This window comes from Portunus trituberculatus, chromosome 44 (genome assembly GCF_017591435.1).
Source record: "Portunus trituberculatus isolate SZX2019 chromosome 44, ASM1759143v1, whole genome shotgun sequence".
Classification (NCBI taxonomy): Eukaryota; Metazoa; Arthropoda; class Malacostraca; order Decapoda; family Portunidae; genus Portunus; species Portunus trituberculatus.
In genome coordinates, this window is record NC_059298.1 from 13,454,298 (window position 1) to 13,471,726 (window position 17,429).

General features: G+C 43.9%; 2 protein-coding genes across 3 annotated transcripts in view; both read right to left on the reverse strand.

Annotated features, from left to right (window-relative positions):
- Positions 1–6,096: 6,096 nt before the first annotated feature.
- Positions 6,097–8,727, reverse strand: LOC123518526. The gene is made up of 5 exons (XM_045279327.1): positions 8,628–8,727; positions 8,133–8,306; positions 7,684–7,839; positions 6,687–6,796; positions 6,097–6,533 (listed from the first exon to the last, which is right to left on the reverse strand). Exons 2-5 carry the CDS (start codon positions 8,304–8,306, stop codon positions 6,368–6,370), a joined length of 606 nt encoding a protein of 201 aa, XP_045135262.1. The 5' UTR covers positions 8,628–8,727; the 3' UTR covers positions 6,097–6,367.
- Positions 8,728–15,637: 6,910 nt separating this feature from the next.
- LOC123518523 overlaps positions 15,638–17,429 on the reverse strand; it is a 2,265-nt gene continuing 473 nt past the window's right edge. For both annotated transcript variants that reach the window (XM_045279324.1, XM_045279323.1), the window contains exons 2-5: positions 17,152–17,319; positions 16,850–17,026; positions 16,324–16,433; positions 15,638–15,864 (exon numbers count right to left, since the gene is read on the reverse strand). In XM_045279324.1, the coding sequence (XP_045135259.1) occupies positions 15,699–15,864; positions 16,324–16,433; positions 16,850–17,026; positions 17,152–17,316 (618 nt within the window). In that variant the 5' untranslated portion in view covers positions 17,317–17,319 and the 3' untranslated portion in view covers positions 15,638–15,698. The remainder of the gene's footprint in view (positions 15,865–16,323; positions 16,434–16,849; positions 17,027–17,151; positions 17,320–17,429) is intronic.

Below are 17,429 nucleotides of genomic sequence, written 5' to 3' on the forward strand. Positions count from 1 at the left end.
TCGAAAACTTTAACAGCGTTTTCTTTAAAATTACATGTGTAATTCACCTCGGTCGTCTGCTGGTCACCAAGCCATTCTTCCCCATTACGGAGCGAGCTCAGAGCTCATAGACCGATCTTCGGGTAGGACTGAGACCACCACAACACACAACACACACCGGGAAAGCGAGGCCACAACCCCTCGAGTTACATCCCGTACCCATTTACTGCTAGGTAAACAGGAGCCACACATTAAGAGGCTTGCGCATTTGCCTCGCCGCTTCCCGGGACTCGAACCCGGCCCTCTCGATTGTGAGTCAAGCGTGTTAACCACTACACTACGCGGTGTGTGTGTGTTTCACTGTTTGATCTGCTGCAGTCTCTGACGAGACAGCCAGACGTTACCCTACGGAACGAGCTCAGAGCTCATTATTTCCGATCTTCGGATAGACCTGAGACCAGGCATACACCACACACCGGGACAACAAGGTCACAACTCCTCGATTTACATCCCGTACCTACTCACTGCTAGGTGAACAGGGGCTACACGTGAAAGGAGACACACATTCCCCCTGCCGGGGAATCGAACCCTGGTCCTCTGGCTTGTGAAGCCAGCGCTCTAACCACTGAGCTACCGGATTGTGTGTGTGTGTCAGTGTGTGTGTGTGTCAGTGTGTGTGATTCATCATGGTCACTCAACACTTTATTCTGGGCTTGCTTCAGTGTAGTCATACAACTGTGGGAAGAATGTAATGCCGTCCCGTTCAATAGTGCATGCAGCCGCTCGGTCCCTCCTCCCGTCCTCCTCAATGCCTGCTGTTGTCTTGTGGTACACTGGCTGGGTTGGGGAAGCTTGCGTTGATGATAACACGTCGACGCATCTTCAGGAACCCGACAAACATCACCATGCCAGCTTGGGGACTTGACACTTCAATGACAGCCTGCCTTCTCATGACCGTTGCAGCTGCTGGGCGGATCGAACACTGCTGAGGGGATGGTCCACAGGGAGAGGATCTGGGCGTCTCCACGCACTCGTCAACGTCTTCACACTTGAACTTTCTGACACGAGTCTGTACCCTGCATGGCCGGCACTGGCAGTAGTATGACTCTCGAGTGTTGATGTAAAGAGGCTTACACACACCCGACATTCTTCTCCCGGCACTTCTCAATGACACATAGCTGCACAAACTCATCTTTACTCCTATATCCAGGGCAGAACACGGAGATACAGGCTTGCCCGACTTTAGTGAACAGCTGCGGGCAGTCAGCGTGGTGCAAGGTGTAGGTAATATGCGCCGTGAATTGACCGCCCACAGCCTCCGCCACGTCCACCTCATTCTGCCTGTCGTCACCTAAATATTACACCTTGGCTTCTTCTCCTATTCCATCTTTATTTCTCATTACTTCTTCATCCTTCTCCATTGTTACTCCTTCTTCTTCCTCCTACTCCTTCCATCCACACGTCTGAGCCTTTAATAGACGAAGATAAGGCAGTGTAGAGGTATTGTGGTGAAGGCTTGCACTTCTCTAGCTGCTTGCTGTTCTTTAAAAACTGTCGGTAATATAGCAGCAACACTTCACTTTACTTTACTTGTGTGTGTGTGTGTGTGTGTGTGTGTGTGTGTGTGTGTGTGTGTGTGTGTGTGTAATTCACTGTTTGATCTGCTGCAGTCTCTGACGAGACAGCCAGACGTTACCCTACGGAACGAGCTCAGAGCTCATTATTTCCGATCTTGGGATAGGTCTGAGACCAGGCACACACCACACACCACCGGGACAACAAGGTGTGTGTGTGTGTGTGTGTGTGTGTGTGTGTGTGTGTGTGTGTGTGTGTAATTCACCTCGGTCACCTACTGGTCACCCAGCCAGTCTTCCCCTTTACGGAGCGAGCTCAGACCTCAGAGACCGATCTTCGGGTAGGACTGAGACCACAACACATTCCACACACCGGGAAAGCGAGGCCACAACCCCTCGAGTTACATCCCGTACCTATTTACTGCTAGGTGAACAAGGTGAACAGGGGCCACACATTAAGAGACTTGCCCATTTGCCTCGCCGCCCCGGAACTCGAACCCGGCCCTCTCGATTGTGAGTCGAGCGTGCTAACCAGTACACTACGCGTGTGTGTGTGTGTGTGTGTGTGTGTGTGTGTGTGTGTGTGTGTGTGTGTGTGTGTGTGCATCAACGTCTTACAATATGATCTGTTACTCACTGTTAAAGGTGTACTTCACTGCCCTCTTCTCACCACACAGCATACCACACAGCACAGAGGAATAACATATTAGGGACAGATTGAAAACTTTAGACAAGCAAGAAATTAAAGTTATAGGGTGGTATTTTGAAGGATTAGAGCGATCACCCTTTTCAGAAACAGGCTGAATGTAGGCAAACTTCCAGCACGAAAGGTAGAAGTCAATAGTCATAGTTGAAGGAATTTTGCCAGGCAATGTGCAAGCACGAAAGTTCAGTTTTTGAGAACGATAGGAGGGACCCCATCAGGTACATAAGCGTTCCGAGGGTTTAGGCCAGCGAGGGCATGGAAAACATCATTACAAGGAATTTCAATTGATGCCATGAAATAGTCAGAGGGAGGAGGAGAGGGAGAGACAAGCCAGAATCATCCAAGGTCGAGTTGTTAACAAAGGTTTGAGAAAAGAGTTCAGCTTTAGAGACAGATGAGATGGTTGTGGTGCCATCAGGATGAAATAAAGGAAGGAAAGTTGAAGAAGAAAAATTATTGGAGATGTTTTTGGCAAGATGCTAGAAGTCTCGAGGAGAGTTGGAATTTGAAAGATTTTGACATTTTCTATTCATAAACGAGTATTTGGAAAATTGAAGAACAAACTTTGCATGTTTCGAACAGAAATATATAGCGCATGAGATTCAAGAGATGGATGGCTCAAGTACGCCTTCATGCCAGACACTATCACCTCTGTTATGCGTTCAACACACAGAGACAGGTTTCTGATAAAAAAACAGTAATTATTCCAGGGAAAATCAGCATAATACCTCCTCAGGTCCTCCCATCTGGGAGAGGCAATACGCCAGAGGTACCTCCGCTTTGGGGGTTCCTGAGAGGAATTGGAGAAATAAGACAACATATAGATATGAGGTTGCGATCGGAGGAGCCCAACGGAGAATATAGGGTAACAGCATAAGCAGAATGATTATATATATATATATATATATATATATATATATATATATATATATATATATATATATATATATATATATATATATATATATATATATATATATATATATATATATATATATATATATATATATATATATATATACATAGATAGATAGATAGATAGATAGATAGATAAATAGATATAGATATAGATAGATAGATAGATAATTTGTTTGTTCATATTTCTGCATTTTCATCTGTTTGTGTCCTGTACCCATTAATCAATTAAAGACGGAGGTTTCAAGACATTTACCCAGTTCTTTCGGCTAATTTTCTAAATTAATCTTGTTCTGGAACTGACATCTCAGTTTGTCTTTTTGTTTAGCTTTTATGCTGCCCATGGCTATTTTTTCCTTTTACATAAAAAAAGTACAGACACACACACACACACATGAACATGACTACTTATTGCACGTACATTGGGAAAGAAAAATCATGCATTATACTATTCATGAGACACAATCCAAGGAAATATATGATGGTTGATGAGCTCTAGAAGTCATCTGATAAAGCGAGAGGGGGATACTTAATAGACGAGGCAAGCCAGCCATCACCACCAGCAACCTCAATGCAGAATGGCGCGATCAGCCGATCACCGTCAGCTAAAGGCTAAATAAGCATTCATCTGTGGGTCAGGAACGGATTGTACCAATTTACATATTTTTATGGGAAAAAAATATTCGCCATTCGTGCAAACTGCAATTCGTAAGGCCTCCTGGAATGGCTTGCAGGGTTTCATTGTATAATAACATTCAATTATCCCTTACTGCAGTGAGTTTTATTTGTGACCAGTTATATTGTTGTTTATTCTCAAACCATTTCATATTATTGTGTGTCACGCGTATCGATTTACTATTCATTGCTGTATGTATAATGTATAATGTAAATGAATAAAAGTAATGTAACAAAAAAAGTTCTTTAAATCCAAAGCAAGGAAACAAAAGCATGGGTTAACACTAGCTTCGTTGATGCTTCGATTGGAGCGAAGCTTCGTATCGGAGTCTCACTGGTAGCCGCTTGTTGTACAGGTCAGTAGCCTGACAGCAAAGCAGTGGGTGTGTGGTGCGGAATGCGCGGGTCCACGCTGTTGGAGTTCCATTGGCAGTTTGTCTAAAGAGATCCACCATCCGTAAGGCTGTGTTGGGTGAACACGGGCCAGCGTGAGGTGGGTGTAGCCGCTGTAGTGCATCACGGTGGTCGCTGTGTCTTCATCCACAACTCTGGCCTCGGTGGTTGCTACGCTGCCATCTTGATCTGGCCGACATTGAAAATAGCGGCCCTGCCCAGGAAGGAGCTGTTAGTAAATTACACGCCTGTTTTGTGCCGCAACGCTTTATGTAAGTCAACTTGGTTGTAGTAATTTGCATAATAGAGTTGATGAAGGTAAAACTACAGAACCACTGCTCCCCTCTTTCCCCTCCCCTCCCCCCTTCTGCCCCACAACAAGCTTGGGGGACTGTGGGGAATCGGGTTTTTTTTTTTGGGGGGGGAGCCAAAAGAGGCGAGATATGGCTATCCAAAAAAATCTAAGGACAAAAACCTAACGTAACGTAATGTAACCTAACGGGGGGGCTGTGGCCCCCCGGACCCCCCTACAACAACATTAACCTAACCCTAACATAAACCTAACCTAGCCCGGACCCCCCCTCCAACACTAACCTAACCCTAACATAAACCTAACCTACCGTATCCTTGCTTTAGGGCAGTTTCTCTCCCCCCACACCGATTCTCTTATAGTTTCACACAATATGCCCCTCCTCACAATACCTTAACGAAAGGATGAAGGTCCTGGCTGGTCCTCTTCTCGATTGTACATTAACTTGCATCTCAGGAGCGATGATTTCCAAGTAATCAAATTCGCAACCTTTACAACTAATGTCACTGGTGGCCATGACTGAACTGCGCACACAGATTTCTCTGTGCACCTGTCTGCCCAGCTGTGTCCCGCCTAAGAAAAAAAAATAGCAAATTCCCATAGGCGCAGCTCGTGGTAAGAGGTGGCGCCACGTCATTGGACAAAAGAACTATAGACACAATAAGAATCCTATTCAGCAGTTACCCACAAACCCCAGCTAGAAACAAATGCAAGTCAGTGTACTGCTCATTTCTGAATGTGATGGAGCTCCGTGGCTCGCCGCAGCTTGATGGACTTATAGAAAACTCGCCGAACACACCACATTTGAAGGCTTGTGTACGACACACTAAGGCTGAGCACTCGCCAAAACTCTCACTGATGGTAAACACGTTACATATACCGCACTGTGCTATACGTATTATACAGATCGGCGTGGAGCAGTGATTCTAGAGAAGAACCTTGATGAATAACTACCTTGCATTAAGAATACGGATATATAGGGATATGCAGGGACTTAAATAAGCTTTGTCTTTAAATTGAAAATGCAAATAGAACTGTTTATATCTCTTAATAACTGAAGGGAAGGATAACCTTTAGCGTCCATGAGGGAGATTTGCTCAGCCAATGCCTGCTCAGTTTTTTTTTTCTTTCTACTACAGTTTCGTACTATAAACTTTAGATGGTTTTGGCCACCTTTAGGTTGTTGTTCTTACTATTTACAACATTTCCAATAAGTACACTACCTGCTGCAGTAGGAATTGATAAAACAACAACTTAACAAAAGCTAAAAACCAACGAGCTGTAAAGACCTCACTGCTCATCACGTGAGGGGAGTTTGTAGACTGACACTCTCTCTCTCTCTCTCTCTCTCTCTCTCTCTCTCTCTCTCTCTCTCTCTCTCTCTCTCTCTCTCTCTCTCTCTCTCATACTAAAGATGAAGATTGATACAATAATTGGCAAAAGGTAAAGAATCTAAGCAGCCTTCATGCCACGTGTTTCCTAGCTTTGCTGAATAACTGTTGATTGATAGATGTCTAAGACTTATGGAATCTGAAATATCACACTAGGAGCAAAATCCTTTTATTCACTGAAATACAATGACAAACATGAACTGTATTTTTTACAAACTCCCCGTGTTCTAAGGGATATTTTCATAATCAGTTGCCTTCTCACGGGTATTTTTTTCTGCTGACGCAAAGTTTTTGTCCATCTGCAGTTAGGATCACAACACCGGTGAAAACATCCAGAAAAGCTTCTTGAAAGTTATTTTTCAAAGTGGCTGAAGTGTTTTAGCAGTAACACAGTAAGACCGATGAAGTGTGCGGTATTTCCGCCTCAGAAGTAAAGGCCAGTGGAATCCGGCAAGAAATCGGTCATGATCTGATTCGCCGAGTACATACATCTCGGGAATAGCTCCTTGCAGGGGGTGCCTTGCTGCCCGTGCCATACCGCCTTGTCGTACCGCCCGTAGTAGCTCTTCTCGTCACTTTCCTCGAGACCCCTGTGTAGGCAAAATATTCCTCATTTAGTATAGTCCTGATTATTCAGTGCTCAGCCTTTTGTGTTATGTATTAGAGGTTCATGTGCCGTGAGGGAGTGAAGGAAAGGGGGGGGGGGGTAATAGGAGAGTCGGTGATGGAGAGTTAAACATTACCAGTATGGCAGCAAGACTGTGACTTCGCTGTCAGTCAGATCTCGCTGGTTTTTCTGCGCCAACTCGCACACAAGCCGCAGGCCACACTGGTCTTTGTCCTTGGATGTGATCTTAAAGGAAGCAACAGTTACAGTGATAAGATAAGAGGTACATATTACTCAGTGATTATCGCATGTCTTTCAGTCGCTAAAGCTATTGTAATCTGCTTGTTTGAAGGGATGAATTTTATCCTGATGTTCAACTGCTAACTGAGTATTTAAGAATAATGTTTGTTCATGTTTAACATAGCATGTTTAACATAGAGTACCACCATCCAAACTGCCTTATCCAATCTCCTTTCCCCATCCTGCCTCTCTACTTTACACTGTCACTCCCGATCTAATCTCCCACACCATCCCTTCCTTTCCTGCTCAACCCTGTCAAGCCCTCTCCTCCCACTCCTTATCATCCTTTCCCAAACCTGCCTTCTCAGTCCCCTCTGTTCACATTCCCCCTAAGCGCTCTCTCTCTCTCTCTCTCTCTCTCTCTCTCTCTCTCTCTCTCTCTCTCTCTCTCTCTCTCTCTCGATAGGCCTGAGACCAGGCACACACCGGGACAAAAAGGTCACAACTGCTCGATTTACATCCCGTACCTATATAGGTGAACAGGGGCTACACGTGAAAGGAGAGACACTCAAATATCTCCACCCGTCCGGGGAATCGAACCCCGACCCTCTGGCTTGTGAAGCCAGCGCTCTAACTACTGAGCTACCGGGTGTGTGTGTGTGTGTGTGTGTGTGTGTGTGTGTGTTCAGGTCTGTCCCCCCTACTTTTTTGCTCCCATCTGTCCTGTTTTTTCCATTTTGACAGTATGAAGATCTTGTTAGTTTGTCACTTAAACCATGAAATAACCTAAAAAGAAAATAAATAAAGTCTCCAACTGTAGTCATTCAAAAGCAGTAGAGGTGCGCCGCAGAAAGTTTCAAAATATGAAAGTACTGAAAAGACGCTGCACGAACCAGCCTGTATACTTCTTCGAGCTTTCCGGTGCCCATTACTTCGTCCAAACTCCTCCTCCTCCTACCGCAGCCACCACACCATCCACCGCCGCAGCCGCCACAGCCGTGGTGGTGGTGGTGATGGCGGTGGCCTACAGCACGGCCAATCACGAAGCCCTGCGACAGATAATTGACATGCATGAATTAGAGAAAAAAAGACGGTCTGACGAAGAGAATGTAGAAGAGAAACAGACAGTTGCGACAACAGAATGAAATATAAATTAAACTGCAAAATATTTGAATTAGAGGCGGTAAGAAATCTTTTTTTCATATATATGTATATACCTTACTAAGTGTTTTACAATTATCTTATCTTTCATTTCACTTCCATTATTATGACATGCAAAGTTAAATATACCAATCTTGTGTAGGTATTCGCCACATTAATATTTTTTGTCTCAGTGACTCACCCCGACGAAGCCCAAAGCCCCGGCAGCACCTCGACCACAGCAGGGCTCGGCAGCGGCAGCAGCCGCAGCAGCGGCCTCTGCTTTCGGGGACGGCGTGGCAGCAGCGGGTCCGATCATCGCTACAACCATCACCACCACCAACGCAGACGCAGCAATGCGGGTCACCATCTTCATCTGTGGGAGCAGTATTGCGATATTATTCAGGCAAGGAATTCTTCATTTATGTTTTAATATTTACGATAGGATGCATGTGATGCTTGTTCTCACTACGCTTGATTCCACTAAGCGAAACTCCAATACCACTAATGCATTATCATTGTTGGAATCTACTGACGATATACGCTTCTTCATCACGAAATTGAAGAATAACAGTGTGATTCTCGCTATAAGTTTTCTACATCCCTAGTATCGTATAAGCAAAAAAAAAAAAAAAAAAAAAAAAAGTACAGATACGCAGATTACGCATGCGCGGTAAACTGTCCATTGGAAACTCACGATGCCATCAAGCAAAATTTTGCTGTGATATGTAGCACAGGGAGATATATATCGGCCCGTCTTGCTATGTGGTTTGTCCTGCACGGTACAGGCGGCTTCTAAGATGCATGATCCAGAGAACACCGTTTTATATACATCTTATTCAAGGGCACGCGATCAAGGCCACGGTTCTATTTACCCTGATGACCCCCGCTACTGAAGAGGCAGGTGATTGCGCAAGTCTTACTGGTGTACTTTTTTTATTCATTTATTTATCTTTTTTATCGTTTATTACATCACGTAAATAACATCTTGTGTGTGAACCTCTTTTCCTAGTGCAGTCTCTCCATTTTTTTTTTTCTTTTACGTTCCTCATTTTCATGAAACGATTGTCTCTTCCCGCGTCCTTAGAATGAGATGACTTGGTGTAGCAGTGCGGCACATTTCTTTTAATACAAGTGGTTGGGGATCCGAGAGGTTTTCTCCATTCTTTTTTCGAGGGTTGGGCGGAATAAGGCATGTGACGAAAATTTACTGTACTGCACTTTGGACGCGTGCTCGAGGAAAAGGGAGATTATGATCATTTGATACGATGAGACAAAGAAGACAACAGTATGATAAATTGTGTGATGGTAGTGATGACGACAAAATAATGATGATGATGACAATAATAATAACAGAAATGATAATGATAATAATCATAATTTAGTGGAGTAGGCAGTAGTCACCTGCCGCCCGGTGGAATACTCCAGGAGAGGTACTTACGGGGATGTAGGCAGTGCTGCAGACTGAGTGATTCCCCGTGTCCTCTCTTCCCGGTTCCCTTTGTGGTCTCATTTATACAATTGAGCAGCTGCAGCCTGCCCTCTAAAGACAACTTCTACTACTTCCTACACTACACTACAACACCTTACACTTTTACACTCTCTTCAAATCAAAATTTAATAATGGCTTCACCACGCCCTGCCTCGGAGTCCCCCTCTGGGGAGGGGACCATAAATGTCCCCAGGTCGGACTGCCCTCTGCTGTCGACCTTGGGTGTCTTGACACTTCATCTAATACTTTCACTATCAATTTCTGCAACATTCGTGGCCTTCGTTCTAATTTTCAATCTGTGGAACACCACCTCTCCTCTACTAAACCTCATCTTCTCTTCCTAACCGAAACACAGTTGTCTGTGACTACTGACAGCAGCCCCTTTTCTGTTCCCTCCTACTTGCTCTATCCTCATTTTCAATCCAAAGCTGGATGTTGCGCATACGTGCGTAACGACACCACTTGCTCTCGTGCCCACAATCTTGAATCTTCAGAATTTTCTACCATCTGGCTAAGACTTCAATGTCACTCTCTAACTAAATTCATCTGTGCTGTATACCTCTCACCTAATTCCTCTGACTATGTAAAATTCTTTGACTATTTGACTTCCAAGGTGGAGCACATCTTATCTCACTTTCCTTTTGCTGAGATCTCCATTTTAGGGATTTCAATGTTCACCACCAGCTTTGGCTTTCATCTTCTTTCACTGACCAACCTGGTGAACAAACCTTCAACTTTGCTATCCTTCATGACCTAGAGCAGCTAGTGCAGTTCCCTACCCGTATTCCTGACCGCCTTGGAGACACGCCCAACATTCTTGATCTTTTCCTAACCTCCAACCCTTCTGCTTACTCTGTTAAACTTTCCTCTCCGTTGGGCTCCTCCGACCACAATCTAATTTCCGTTACCAGTTCTATCACTCCAGTGCAGCCTCAGGACCCGCCTAAGCGGAGGTGCTTCTGGCATTTTAACTCTGCTAAGTGGGAGGAACTAAGGCAGTACTATTCTGATTTCCTTGGGATGATTATTGTTTTCATGTCAGAGATCCTTCTCTTTGTGCCGAGCGCATAACAGAGGTGATTATCTCTGGCATGGAGCTATACATTCCTCATACTTTCTCTAACCCTAAAGCTAAAAAGCCTTGGTTTAACTCTGCTTGTTCTCGTGCTGTCAATGATAGAGAGGCGGCTCACAAACGGTTCCGTAGCCATCCAACTGCTGAAACTCATGCCCTATATATTTCTGCCCGTAATCATGCCAAATCTATTCTCCAACTTACTAAAAACTCTTTCATCAATAGAAAATGTCAAAGTCTTTCCAATTCTAACTCCTCTCGAGATTTCTGGCATCTAGCCAATAATATCTCTAACAACTTTACTTCTTCGTCTTTCCCTCCTTTACTTCATCCAGATGGCTCTACAGCTGTCTCTTCTTTTCTAAAGCTGAACTCTTCGCTCAAACCTTTGCTACCAACTCAACTTTGGATGATTCTGGGCATATTCCTCCTACTCCTCCACCCTCTGACTACTTCATCCCTAAAATTAAAATTCTTTATAAAGACGTTTTCCTGGCCCTCTCTGGCCTTGATTCTCGGAAGGCTTACGGTCCGGATGGAGTCCCTCCTGTTGTTCTCAAAAACTGTGCTTCCGAACTCGCTCACTGCCTGGTCAAACTCTTTCATCTGTGTCTCTCTACTTCTATTTATCCTTCTTGCTGGAAGTTTGCTCACATTCAACCTGTCCCTAAAAAAGGTGACCACTCCAATCCTTCTAACTACCGCCCTATAGCTTTGATTTCCTGCCTTTCTAAAGCCTTTGAGTCTATCCTTAATAGGAAGATAATGAGGCATCTATCAGCTCACAACCTTCTCTCTGATTGCCAGTATGGTTTCCGTAAAGGCAGATCTACTGGTGATCTTCTTACTTTCCTAACTGAATCTTGGTCATCCTCTTTAGGGACTTCGGTGAAACCTTTGCTGTCGGCCTTGACATATCGAAAGCCTTCGATAGAGTCTGGCACAAATCTTTAATTTCTAAACTACCCTCCTACGGATTCTATCCTTCTCTCTGTACCTTCATCTCCAGTTTCCTTTCCGATCGTTCTATTGCTGCTGTAGTAGACGGTCACTGTTCTTCCCTAAAACTATCAACAGTGGTGTTCCACAGGGTTCTGTCCTATCACCCACTCTCTTTCTATTATTCATCAATGATCTCCTAAATCTGACTCAATGCCCTATCCACTCCTATGCTGATGATACCACCCTGCATTATTCAACAGCGTTCAACAGACGCCCAACCCAACAACAATTAAATGACTCAAGGCGAGATGCTATAGGACGCCTAACTTCTGATCTTTCACTTGTTTCTGATTGGGGCAGAGAAAACCTGGTTTTGTTCAATGCCTCAAAAACTCAATTTCTACAACTATCTACTCGACATAACCTTCCAGACAACTATCCTCTCTTCTTCAATAACACTCAACTTCCCTCTCCTCTACATTAAACACACTCGGTCTATCCTTCACTAAAAATCTAAACTGGAAATTTCACATCTCTACTCTTGCTAAATCAGCTTCCAAGAAGTTAGGTGTCCTATGGCGTCTTCGTCCATTTTCTCTCCCTCCCAGCTGCTTGCTCTGTACAAGGGCCTTATCCGCCCGTGTATGGAGTATGGCTCTCATGTCTGGGGGATCCACACACAGCTTTACTAAACAAGGTGGAATCTAAAGCTTTTCGTCTTATCAACTCTTCTCCTCTAACTGACTGTCTTGATTCTTTAAGTCACCGCCGCAATGTTGCATCTTTATCTGTCTTCTACCGCTGTTTTCATGCTGTCTGCTCTTCTGAACTTGCTAACTGCATGCCTTCCCCCTCCTGCGGCCTCGCTGCACAAGACTCTCTACTTCTTCTCATCCCTATTCTGTCCATCTTCCTAATGCAAGAGTTAACCAGTATCTTCACTCCTTCATTCCCTACACTGGTAAACTCTGGAACTCTCTACCTGTGTCTGTATTTCCACCTGCCTATGACTTAAACTCTTTCAAAAGAGGAGTGTCAAGACACCTCTTACGTTAACTGGACCCTCCTTTTAGATTTTTTGTTTTCTCTTTCTACTTTCCTCTTAACAGGGCCTGGCAACCAGCGGGATTTTTTTTTTTTCCAACACTTTGTTTGCCCTTGGCCAGTGCCCTTGTAATGTAAAAAAAAAAAAAAAAAAAAAAAAAAATAATAGTAACATCAACGGCGACAACAACAGCAACAACAACAACAACGACAGCAACAAAAGTAAAGGCGTTTTCAGTAGCGGCGCGGCTGGGGGAAAACGGAGTCAAACGGAGGCAAGTTTTCGCAAACGCGAGCAAACGCCTTTCCAAAGCGTTTGCTCTCGTTTGGCAAACGCTTTTTAGCCAATCAGCGTGGAGCAACCCCATCAACCTCATGGAATGAGATCAAGAAGGAGTTACATTTCGAATAAAACTGAATAGTTAGACGTATGTTAGGCCATAGAGGTGGGTACTGTAGATGTAGATTTACGTTTACATATTGTGCGGCATACTGGAGAGAACCGATATAAAAATACGGCGTGAAATAGATTAAGGAGCTGGTGGTAGCTGGTGACATGTCGCATCTATCCGTCCTTGTTGTGGGTGTTGTCCGATTCCATACTTCTAGTCGTGACTTCGATACAATAATGGAGTTACTTTTCTATTATTAGGTGAAAAATGATAATATTTTTGCAAATCCTTATATCATAAAGTAATGAATGATGGTAAAATAGATTATCTGCTAATTATTGACGTAATTCAACTATATAGGCGTTAGAAAACCGCAGCCATACATCTACAATGGAACACCTTCAAAACAAGCCCGCGTAGATCAAACCACTTCCAGGACTGAAGACCTGTTGTTTTGGATGAGTATTGCGCTGCTCGGCCCTCGGCATATACAAATGATGAAACACTGGTGACCTATAATACTCCCCATCAAGGAATAAATCCCCAAACTCTTCCACTATGCTGCTGTGTTTACGTCTTGACCACAGTGCTGGCTCAGGCGACTGATGTGTACGATAACTTCTCCCAGGGATTGAGATCACAGTGACACGGGCGTCTGGCACCACCGACGTTGACCTCAGCACTGTCCTGTTCAGCGTGAAGTCAAACATGATTGGCCTTGCGGTGACGCTACTGAAAACGCCTCAACAACAATAACGACAACGAGAACGACGACGACAACAACAGTAACAACTACACTATCACCACCAACAACAATACCAACAACAACAACAACACCAACAACAACACTACCACCACCACCACCACCAGAACTACCATCACAACCAGCAACAACACTAACAACAGTAGCAGCAGTAACACACAGTCATTGCCTCGAGTTTCTTTATTTGGAGGCTTTATACACTGGTGGGTGGCGTTTCAAGGTCACGCTGCTGGGACCTTCGTAACAGAGCAAACATCAATATTTGCCACCACCACCCACAGGAGGCTACGCACTTCACCAGGCGCTTACTCCCTCCTGACGGGTGAAGCGTATCCCGCCACGAATTAATTAATGGATGGGTGAATTTTCCAGCCGTCTTCACTGGAGCGCGTATTTAGAAATCCCTTGTTCTTTCAAAAACTATTTTTAAATGTCTCGCAGATGATGTGTGTCCTCTTGAGTCTTTTGTTTTTCTAGTGAATGCTGCAGCTATAGCTAATGAAATATGTAAACGCTTCTTAAAACTTAACTTTTAAATTTTTAAGAGCATTTTAAAACTCCTTCGTTTTCGTTTCAAAAGCCACACAGTTGTCTTCATGGGTATTTCCTCTTTAGTGCTGCAACTATAGTTAAAAACACAAGAAAGCTACTTGTTGTTCATCTTTGCGTCCTTTCCCAGATTTGTTTGAATGATGAAAAAAAATGTAGTGATCCTATTATGACTATATTACTGTCGTGTTTCCAGATACCTTTCATATGTGGCAGTTTCTTTTCCATAACGATCTGAAATGCTACAGCCACAATCAATTCAGTCGTGCTTGGTTTGTGCTCAGTTGTCTGCACCCAGCACTTCCTCATACATTTTCTTGTTAATCTTATCTGGACAGCACATCGCAGTATGGATATTAGTGTTATCAGTCTCTCTCTCTCTCTCTCTCTCTCTCTCTCTCTCTCTCTCTCTCTCTCTCTCTCTCTCTCTCTCTCTCTCTCTCTCTCTCTCTCTCTCTCTCTCTCTCTCTCTCTCTCTCTCTCTCGTTTTTCAAGTTCACGTTCGTAATGATGTTATTGCCACTACTGCTGTCGTCACTGCTGCTGCTGCAGATTATGAGGATGATGATGTTCACGTTGTTGTTGTTGCTGCTGTTCACGTTGTTAATGTTATTACATAACGAGAGAAAGTCACACGAAGATGTTATGCCCACATGTGGCAGACTCTTTATGAAACTGGCCTACTTATTATGTCCACTAGTTATATTCATTCACAATTTTATTTAATCTTCCTTTAAGTTCCTTGACGACTAGGCACTAGCAGTTTGTTTACTGTCTGTTTTATTTATCTATTACCAATTTCTTTGAGAAGCAATTTATTTCTATCTCTTTTCTATCTCACTTTATCAAGCCTGGACCTGTTATTTCTTGCCTATCCTGCATTACTGATATTGAGGATTTGCTTTTGTTGCCGCATGCACCAGTAGTGGTGTTGCTCCCGCCTTGTTATCAATACACAGCATCTAATCTTGCACCTAATTTTTTTCCTACTACTCCCTCTATTGCCACCATTACCATAGCCGTTACTAGTATTATATTCGTATTGCTATTGCAATATTCATTACTAAGGCACAGGACTTACTTTCCCTTCTTTACTGTTTTTACTATTATCGCTACTATTACCACCACTGTCACTGCCGCTGCTGCTACTGATGACGCTGCGACTGCTGTACGATCTCGATCCCCAAGTACACGATTCGCAGACTACCAGACAAGTGTCATTAGTTGAGCAACGCCACTATAGACTTGTAACAATTAGTGAGAATATTGACACGAACGTTTTTGTTTTTGTTGTTCTTATTGTTGTTCATGAAGTCCATATCTATTTTGCTGATGTTCATTGTGTTTGTTGTTTATGGTTCATTTATTTGTTTATGTTGAGGTTTATTGTTGTTGATTTTGTGGTTGTCGTTTGTTGTTCAAATTGCAGATTTAAAGGAAACACGTTTACTTTGAATTCAGTGTTTATTCCAGTGATAACGCAAGATACACATCAGCAGTGTAGGCTGCAGTCAGGCGACGGTGTCCGTGGTGTTGGTAGCGGTGTAACCCATGATCTGCGGTGCGGAGTATGGACATTTCGAGAAGAGCTCCTTGCAGGGGTTGCCATGTTGCCCGTGCCACACAGCCTTGTCGTATCGTCCGTAGTAACTTTTCTCATCACTCTCGTCGCGGCCTCTGTGCAAAATGGAAAATTTTGAAGTACATTCATGTTAGAATTGGGAACCTGAACATTGCTATCATTATTATTTGTGGCGGCAGCGTTACTGTGAAGAAAGATTCGGAAGACATGAGCAAATCTTCATTTAACTTTCATCCTGAATTGTGCGAAATTGTACGATTTTTACTTATTTCCTTATCGATCTATGAATTTATTGATTTTCGTCAAGCTGTTCAGCAGCCGATCTGGTTAGAACATTTTTTAGGATTCTGGTGGTCATTCAGCGCGCTAAAAAAAAAAAAAAAAAAAAAAAATAGAAAAATTAGACAAACTTTTTTTTCGCAACTTCTCCCCTTTGTTCTCCCTTGCTCCTTCCCTCCCTCCCTCTCTTCCTTGCAAGAAGTGAAGGTCCATCAAAATAAATAAAACCGCATCAAAGATCTAGCACCTTGTCAGCGTCTCCTTCTTAAGCTCACCTGTACGGCAGAAGAATGAGGGTCTCGTCTCCTGTCAGGTAGTTGGGATCCTTCTGTGCCAACTCACACACCAGCCGCAGTCCGCACTGGTCCTTGTCCTGTGAGGCGAACTGGGGAGAGAGGAGACACGTGCTATGCTTGTTGCCTCGATTGGCTGGACGCTGTATATCCCTATAAGACCTTCTGGCCTAAATAACATGACAAATGGCTGCGTCATTCAAGTAAATATATAGGATGTAAAATGTGGTTATTGTCATTTGTTAACTCCGTATATCGATAGTTTATCATTGTGTCTAGGAACAAGGAATGCTAATTATTACAACAGAATAATTAGAAAACAACAAATCCTCTGTTATAACTACGTAGAAACTATATACACTTTGTAATAATTGGCTAGAAAGGAATTGTGAAGAAACAATATGAATAGACCTTGCCAAAATCTTCACAAAGACAGAGAACTAAGAGCAACAAAAACTATATTCCGATATTCTATTGCCAATCAAAGCAAAAGACCACAAGGCCTTACCTTCATAAACATGTCTTCAATGACCTCCCTTTCCATCACTTCGTCTAGACTCCTCCGCCGCCTGCCGTAATAGCCGCCTCCGCACCACCCACACCCTCCTCCACACCCCCCACATCCTGAACCGCAGCCGCCGCAGCCGCCATGATGGTAGCCGTGATGGCGTCCCGCTAGATACCCCTTGGTCGATAAAAACAGAAAGAAAAGAATCATTCATGTTTACTTCTAGATTTACAAGTGCGGATTCTATGCTCGTATTTTTAACTTGTTCACACATAACAAGTGTTTCGCACTTCATCGCTCACCCCTATGAAACCCAAAGCCGCCGCTGCAAAGCGACCGCGGCGACAGCAACCGTGTGGGGCCGCGGCTGCCTCGGTGGTGGGCGGCTGCATCATGCCCGCGCCGAGCAGCAGCACCACCATCGCCACGACCCACGCACCTCCCGCTGATGCCACACCTAGCCTCATTTTCTGGCGAGGAGGAAGAGAAAAGAATGACGAGATCGTATTGTTTTCTGCAGTTATGACGGCGCCTTATGACCATGCTGTTGCGGTACTTTATACCTTCCACACTTCACACA

What these genes read in the sequence shown, in the direction of transcription:
- LOC123518526 (XM_045279327.1), bottom strand. Translation starts at nt 8,306, where the DNA reads ATGAAGATGGTGACCCGCATTGCTGCGTCTGCGTTGGTGGTGGTGATG. An exon ending in TCGAAGAAGTATACAGGCTG is followed by an intron (nt 6,797 to 7,683) that starts GTTCGTGCAGCG and finishes GCTTCCTTTAAG; the next exon opens with ATCACATCCAAGGACAAAGA. An exon ending in ACAGTCTTGCTGCCATACTG is followed by an intron (nt 6,534 to 6,686) that starts GTAATGTTTAAC and finishes TTGCCTACACAG; the next exon opens with GGGTCTCGAGGAAAGTGACG.